At 33.5% G+C, this 8,953-nt stretch overlaps 1 protein-coding gene across 1 annotated transcript; it reads right to left on the bottom strand.

Annotated features, from left to right (window-relative positions):
• Positions 1-1,412: 1,412 nt before the first annotated feature.
• LOC133322141 (uncharacterized) lies at positions 1,413-4,900 on the bottom strand. Its single transcript, XM_061531190.1, has 2 exons — positions 4,832-4,900; positions 1,413-1,777 (listed from the first exon to the last, which is right to left on the bottom strand). Exons 1-2 carry the CDS (start codon positions 4,886-4,888, stop codon positions 1,415-1,417), a joined length of 420 nt encoding a protein of 139 aa, XP_061387174.1. The 5' UTR covers positions 4,889-4,900; the 3' UTR covers positions 1,413-1,414.
• Between the last annotated feature and the right edge of the window lie 4,053 nt (positions 4,901-8,953).

Genomic DNA, 8,953 nt, shown 5'->3' with positions numbered 1-8,953 from the left:
TCACGTTTAGACACAGCCTCTATAAAAAAAACTCAGCGATTCTACAGCAAATAGGAACCCACTCTTGTTGGATCTTTTGTCATGGAGTATGTAACACAGGATGATATCATGTGTATAATGAAAGCTAGAAGTGACATGTTAGCTTTAAACTCAAATCGATACCGAATAGAAGCAAACCCAAGATGCTCAATGTGTAATACACAAGAAAACTAAAACATAAATCATTTTCTATGTCCATGCCCAACACTAAAAGAATTCCGCCAGAGATTTTTCCAAATAACTGTACTTAACGAATCTGAACTAATAGATATTCTCAATGGACTGGTAATCAGCTGGAAAATGTTAGTCAATTATTTAAAAACTTCTTAGCAGTATAGAACCCAATTATTGTTAGAATTCAATTTTTAAATATTTTACTTTTTAAACATTGTAATCAGTATAATTTATATTTAATATTATTGACAGACGACTATGAGTTAATGTCTATATAAATACAATATTTAAATATTATTTTTTATACTCTATTTATATTGCAATGTAATGTTACAAAATCCAAAATAAAGGATATACTACTACTAAAACAAAAAAGGGTACCCCCAAATTTTCTGTATTTTGAAGTTCTAGAGCGCATTTTTCAAGCGAATTCGCTGAAATTCGACACATTGGGTTCTTATTGGATACCAAATTTCTCCACTAAAAATTATAAATATTGGTCCCTTTTTCCTGGTAGCCCCCATATAACGACACGTCCCAATTTTCGGTATTTTGGGTTTTTTCAACCGGTTGGAGAATAACATATATCGGCCCGCTTTTAGGCCTATACGCTAAATAAAAATACCTACCGGTTTAATAATTAGGGTGAAGGAAGATATTGTAATACAAACTTTGTCCTGTAAATTGCAGTATTTTGTGGATGCGTTTTCAGATTTTATGAAAAATCTTCATTATAAATTGCTGTAATTTTTATTTGGTGGTTTACAAAAATCGATTGGTAGAATTGTCGTTATATGTCCAGATTTTGATATGTACCCTATATTTCCATTTCACTTAATATAGCTATGATGGGGTGCCCGGCCGAACTTAACGCCTTTTCACTTTCATTTCTTCACATTGCTCCCCTATTTTCGATTAAATAAAACTCTTTTGCGAATATTTACACTTAAAACGTACAATTTATTTTACATACATATTTAAAGTTAAAGGACACTACAATTAATAAACAATTACAACAAAAATATTTTTTTTTCATTATTCCTTCTCATTTGTTGTGCTTTTGATGGACACTTCTTGTGGTTCTGTGTTGAGGATTCTGAAATCAGTCTCACTATTTCTAAATGTTAGAAATATTTTCGAGTTTTCTTTTTAATTTGTAGTTGTTGGTGTTATTATTTTGTGACAACAAAATTTCAACATCTTAGGCACGGACATCCTTATAGTGTTTTTCGTTATCATCTTGATCCAATTTGATGGAGTATTTGCCGATCAAAGAACCATCAACATCAGCTTGACCGTTGGGGTTGAATTGAGGACCATCACCGATATCTTCGGTTTCTTCCTTGACTACACGGTAACCATTTTCATCGGCTTCGTAGTGAACGGTACGTCTGACGAAACCATCACTGTAGGAGTACATACCGCTGACCTTGGTGCCTTCACGGGTTTCTTCACGGGCAATGGTACCGTCATTGATTTGATCATCGACATGGGCGTTGAAAGAGTACTGGGCGGATTCGTTTTGGATGCGTTCCAACTCAGCCTTGTCTTCATCGTCTTGTTCCTGTGGATGGAGGAAGGTATGCGTTATTAAAGAATTTTCTACGTAAATTAATTAAAATAAAATGAGTGTTTTTTTTTCAATTGTTTATATGACAAGTATGTGGTTTTTGAAAACAAGTTGAAGAAGAAGACGCTTCAGAGGCATTTTGTAATTGTTTGATTGATTGTCATTTTGTTTACTTCTCTACCTCGATGGCAGTTAGCGATGGGTAAACATTAATTATGATGGACAACAAGTGGAAGTAGTTGGGCGTATTACTTGTCTATGTCCATGCTGCGCATGTTGTTGACCTTCAAGAACTTGTAAATTTATTCCGTAATAATAAACAGATTAAATTTATCTACTTATTAACGCTTTGTTTAAAACGTTTGCAATTTCATCTTCATATGTTTTGCCCATAAAAGGGTAACGTAATCCGATCTATTGTGATTGGCATCAATCACATTTTTAAAGTGTTGTTGTTGGCGTTGCTACTGTTATTTATTTTATTTCGACAAAAAAATAATTAACTTGAATGTCCAATAAAATTCCAATGAATGGGTGTTTGAGTCTTTAACAGTAACCACAACAATTTGTTTTTGCTTTTTTTGTTTGTGGAACATGTCTGGTATTTCACCACATGCCTTCAGCGAATAATACTATGTTGCGCATGCTCATCGATCATCAGGCATGTATGTCAGTCAAGTTTATTTGCTAAGAATTTTTAATACGATTTGACTGTGTGTTTTTTTTTTTCAAAGAATTGAGTTAATGGGAATTTTTGTCAACACGAAGTGTGACAATCTAGGTAAATGGGGATTTTTTGTGGTTAAGTAGAAGTGAGGGTGGGGCTATTTTTAACATTTTATTAATTAATTTTGTAGAGAAAATTCTTAAAGATGTTATTTCTCATTCACTTGAAACTCTTATTCCGCTTAGCAACTGATTTCGTTGGCGGAAAGCGACTGGTTTTGTTCGGGTCTTTTGACATTTATCTGTGGGCCAATAAAAATCCATGTTTTATTTCTTAATAGTGTTTGCAATGCATTCTTTTTAGATTTTGAATTATTTTGATAATTTTAATTAAATTTGAAATAAATGAAAAACTTCTAAGATTTGAAACTGGATTTTCGTAACAATCGAAACCAGTCTGGTTTCGATTTTGATGAAGGAAATACTACCGTTGATAAGGAAATACTACCGGTCTGCAGACAAATAGTGCTGAAAACGCATTATCGGAAATTATGGTATTTATTTGCATGAAAAAAAATGGCGCCCAATCGGAATTTTATATTGCTTATTACCAAGCATTGTTGTTGACTAAAGAAATTCGAAGGGTTTTGGGAAAGTAAATTCGAATTTTGCATTTCCATAAATGGTAATTGGGCGCCATGGTTTCAAAATGGCGCCCAATTTTCGTTAGAAGCTGATCACTTTCATACTGTCAAAATATACATTATAAAAATCTCAGTATCTCTAAAATATTTCATATATTTCTGAGAAACTGGCGCCCAACTGAAATTTCGTACTGTATATATTGCCAGCTATTTTTTATTCAGGATATTAAACCTGCTTTTTAGAAAAGTAAATTCCATATAATTTAATTCGACGTTTTTATTTAGGAATATAGCTGGTGGCACCCAATCGAAATTATTCATAAAAATAATTATCAAGCAGCAATCATTGTTCTGCATTGGCTTTAGGGCAAAGTGGCGCCCAATCAAAATTTTGTATTTAGTTTGTGGCACCTAATACAAATTATTTTCTTCAAGTATTAAAGTCTAAAACTGGTGTCCAATATTATATTTCATCGATCAGGTTAAATATTGTCAGGCATCGATCAAGCCTGCTATTGGTAGGGGAAAATGGCGCCCAATTCTGATTCTAATTTCTGAACTCTACAATTTGAATTCAGATTCAGATAATACTGCATATATTGTCAAACTTTGTCCACGTGCAATTGGGGAAAGTGGCGCCCAATCGAAACCTCCTACTATTAAGAGTTGTACAGAACATATTAGAGGGAATTGATCCTTCTGGGATTCTGTTATCTCAGGATGAATATTTGCATACTGTTAATATTGCCAGCAATCGATATGAACTGCATTAGCTGTAGGGGAAAGTGGCGCCCAATCGAAATTTCACACTACTTGAAACTGACGCCCTTCTTTATTCATTATTCTTTGTTGGAAACTGGCGCCCAATATATACATTTCATCCCACCAAAATAATGGCGCTCAATCGGAGGACCAACAAGTACAATTTGTGGCTGTAAAAATTGTGACTTAACCGACATAGAAGGTGTTCCAGCTATAGGCGATTAAAATTAAAGCATAAATATATTCAGAAGGATAAATATATTAGCTCATCTACTAAATATGAATGACGAATGTGGAAAGTTTTTGAGAACCTATGAAGTAGAGGCCTATTATAATATAAAGCTTGCTTTGGGATGCATGCTGATTCGTCGTCAAATTCCATTCATGACATATGGTGCAATCTCTATTTCCCATTTTCAAGGCAATTGAAAATTAGTTGACCTCTTTAAAAAAAATGGAATGGAAAACAAAAAACTTTCAAAAATAACATCATCTTCAAATAAAACTAAACATTTCATTAAAATTATTCACAATAACTTCATTAACTGCACCCACAATCTATTTAGTTTTATTTGATTTTTATGTGTTAAATATTTGCTCTACTTAGGGTACAACTGCGCAATGAGCCCTAATGGTCAATGATCACAAGCAATTGAATCAAATTATCGAACCACTTTCCGTTCGGCCTTCGCACAATAATTAGCAGCTGTATTGCACTTCGAATCGATTTGAAATTAACTGATTTGTCTTCTTCTTATTATTTTTATTGGCCACTTTTATGATGACACTTCACACATTTAAATTTTGTACATTTGGAAATTTCATTTAATATTCCCAATGCAAACACAATTTCCCAATTTTGGAAAAAAGGGAACACTTGTCTTTCTCTTTTTTTATTGTTTAATGTTTTTTTTAGTTGTATGCCTTTTACGGGAATACAATTTTTGTTTTCTTTTTTAAATAAATTTTCACTCACAATTGGCAAAGCAATGGCGGCAACCAAAAGGCAAGCAATCAACACGAGTTTGAACATTTTTGTTGTAGTTTTGTTTATTGTGATTTTGGGGAGTAGTGATGTTCACGTTTCAAGTGTACTGTTGACTATGTTTGGCAAAGTGCAAATATTCTTCTTTTATACGCACTTCGAAACGCCACTGGGCCAATGCGCATGCGCACAATATGCTGTTGCTGCCAACAACTCTGCCTCTGCTGTTGGCGGTGATGACGTTGGCTTAAATCTTAGCTTAGCCTGCTTACCCATGAATCAGTTAATATTTACCGGCTTCATATTTTCAGCTGAGGGGAATGGCATTCCGCATTCCACGCCAGCAGCGGCGCAGACGTACGAAAGTAAACACACAAAATATTCCAGTGTTTTTCGAATGTGGACGTAGAGTGTGTTCGAATGTGTGTGAGTTTTGAGTTTTTGCATTCAAGAGCGCCCGAAATGTCAATGGTTTAACCCATCTTCTTCTGTGCATGGTGTGTGCGACTTGTAGTTCGTCAGTCAGTTTGTCTATCTGTCACTGCGTCTTTTTTTACTTTAAATCATCTGCGTTCATTCACAACACACATGTGGTCTGTCACAGTGTTTCCCCCCATTCCATAGTTTGTTTTTGTCTTCATGCTTATTTTGTGCATTAAAGAATTCAATTTTGAAAAAGGCGTTTAAAAAATAGATTCGATTTGCATATTGACCGTGCTTTGACCTACAGATGACCAAATATGTTTATTACAATGTTATTATAAAATTGTGAGCGGTTCTTCTATTTAATATCTGCATATTAATATGGATTTTATTATATCGAATGCTATTTGTTTAATGTCAATCAAATTATTTGTTTTTTGTTTAAATTTTGGAATAATTAGATCATTAATTTGAATACGTATACGAAGTTTTTAAGATATCTTGGTGTTCATAGATTCTCAGAATAAAAACAGTCATATGATATCTTACGATAATTTCGTTCGGAAAAAATAAATAAAACTATTTCTCATATGGCAGAGAAAAATATTAAGATAAATTATTTGTAGGAAACTCGAATATTAACTAAGGTTTATTTTATGTGACGAGTAAAAGGGTTCATACTCCTTCTCCAAAAGGTAAATAAAATTTGCCTGCAAAAAGATTTAATTAGGAAGTTTTCAAGTTCTAACAGACCAAAATTTTTAATGTAACCAACATGTAACCAATGTAAAGTTATGGGCCTTCATTGTAAATTGCTCAGAACATTTTTCATATACTTGTGGGTATTGGGTCATCAAAATACCGTCGGGTACGATTATAGCGAACTAGTAGGGACCAAGCAAATTAGTTCCTCATAGAAGAAGTTCCAAGGTAAGGCAAAACATAGGCTTCACAGAGGAAGTATATATTCAGTTAGATACGGGAAGTTTTTTTTGCCTCTTTTGTAAATTCTTAAGGTGTTCTCTTTTTCTTTGATGAACATGACATTACAACAGACATTTTTTGTAAAGGTTGCCAGCGTTAGAGTAAAATGTAACTTTTGTAAGGATTGTCATCATCAAGTTCGTTACAACCAAATTAAAATGTATGAAAACTGAATGATGAGACCGAACAAATGTTCTTTATAAAAAAAGTTCGATATATCCGTAGTTCATTATAAGAGTTAAGATTTGTATGAAAAATATGTCTTAAAACTTTGGAACCAGGCAACTGTACTGTACTTTAAATTGGGTGAGAAATAAAAATAAAATATATTTTTCACACTGCAGGAACCCGTAATAACAGCCACTTTAGATGGAAACACCTAAAAATACAGTAAATTGGCCATTCGGTTGAAAAATGCGGCTAAAACTTCAAAATACATACAATAGACGGGGATAGACGGGATAGACTATAAATTTGTTTGAATATGTTGTTTATCCACTAGGGATGCCAAAACTTGGATCTATATCAAAACCAGTGAGCGGAGAAGTACAGTCAAACGGGCCTGACAATATGATACCCTATACAACTTCCACTGAGCTCTAAATTTCTGCAAATCTATATTTAAAGCCTGGATAATATTTTGCGATATTTGCACTTCGTTGATCGTTTAGAGGTCAACAGCTCGTCTGCGGTTCATTTAGTGGGTCAAATCTTCCCTATTGAAAATTTGTAATGTTCGCCCTATAATTCTGACTTCTAGAACGACAAAAAAAACAGCCAAAAATAATGTTTTTGTCCATTTCACCCACTAATCCCCTGATCATCACCGAAAATTATAGGTCACATAACTGGAATTTCAAGTACAATTTTAAAGTGATCAGTGTGACAATATTTTCGTATAAATTCCACATCCGACTGCATACCGCAATATCATGTTATACTGTCAACTTATCTGAGCTATGTCCTTCAGGAGTAAATATATAGGCCATATAATACAAATTTAATCAATTTTCACACGAAAGAGTGACTCTTTTTGACCAGCTAATTATTGACCGATCTTTATCAAAACAGTCATGCTTATTCCATTGCCAAACTCTTTCTCTGCGCAAAATGTCGTGATGTTCGAGTCATAATTGCAAACATTTCATCTCCTAATATTAACCGATCATTATCAAAAACAAAACAGCTAGTCGAGATATGACAATCGGTATACTAAATGGTAGATCTTTTTTTAACCCTAACTTTTTTGTTGGAATTTTTAACTGAAATTGGGAACCGGAGGTAATTAGTCCAGACCAATCTTTCTTCAGGAACTTTGAGCTCAAACGAGGGTAGAAAGGAGTTTTCGTCTTCAATTGTACCTTTATACGAGGATTACATCTCTGAGAACGTGAACTACTTTTATAGGAGGTTATATCCAAACATGGATCTCCTATATTGGCATAACCTCTCTGAAAAATAATACAATAACCTTCAAAATACCCAAAATGGAGCTTATGTCAAAACATTGCCGATATTTTTCTTATTTACTTACATGTTCGAGTTCTGTGTCATTAGAACAGTCATATACAATGTTAAACATTCGATTGGGTTTGTTGTTCGTATCAACACTTGTTTGATATCGAAATAATTTGGAATATAGAATAATTTGGAAAATACATATGCGAATTTTGTAACGGACGGTAATAGTGTCTGAAATAAAGAAACAGTGGAATGCAAAACCAGTTACAATCGAGTGAGTGGAAAGTCGGCGGTTGTATTTAGCATGTATATCGAAATAATTTGGAAAATACATATGCGAATTTTGTAACACCAATGCAGAGGTTGGTAAGAGTGTCTGAAATAAAGAAACAATGGAATGCAAAACAAGTCACAATCGAGTGAGTGGAAAGTCGTAACAGATTAAGTAGTCAAATAAGCGGTTGCAAAAATAACAAACGCCAAGTAAGGGAAAGGAGGAGAACGATACCAAAACAAAACACAACCGAATAATGAATGGTGGTTGTGGGAGTAATACATTTGTTTTTGTCAAAAAGAGGGAGAGACTGAGGGAGAGAGAGCGCTACTTTACCACAGTGCAAATAGTGGTAAAGTAGAAGTAGGCAAATAGTTGTTATATTAAGGAAATGTTTACATATTTTTGGAAAAATAATGGCTGTCTCATGATTTTAAGAATTTTTACTTGTATTAAAAGCGAAATACATGTTGTAGGAATTACAACATCTGATTGATTGCTATCATGAATTTTTATGTCGAATTAAAAATTTTCACCAATATCGCTACAACTCAGATTTATGTTTAAATCTCAAATGCTTCCTATCACTATCCTATCACTATCAATTATATTTGTAAGTAGGGAATTATATCAAAGTAGCAAAGATATTTCTCCAAAATCCCGGAATACTAAATGTTAGACAATTCGGTTGAAAATTGAACCTAAAACCATCAAAATACCTGTTATTTGTTGGTAAGTTATACCAAATCGAACCGATATATCCCATTTTCAATACCAAGATCTAAGGAGTAATATAAAAGCTCTATGTCAAATATTGCTATCTGGCTGACAGACATGTATAAAGTTTGTATAGGTATATCCGAACCGATTATGTGGTATTATGTTGTCAGCTCTGTCCGTCTCTGTCATTTTCCATATTTTTTCTAATGTTTTGCATTTAATTGATTTGTATAATTATAAAAGTGAAAATA

This window comes from Musca vetustissima, unplaced genomic scaffold (genome assembly GCF_032173495.1).
Source record: "Musca vetustissima isolate MV318-11 ecotype Yass unplaced genomic scaffold, APGP_CSIRO_Mvet_v1 utg210199, whole genome shotgun sequence".
In the NCBI taxonomy this organism is placed as follows: Eukaryota; Metazoa; Arthropoda; class Insecta; order Diptera; family Muscidae; genus Musca; species Musca vetustissima.
Note: the sequence above shows the minus strand (reverse complement) of the source record. Positions and strands in the feature narration are given on the sequence as shown.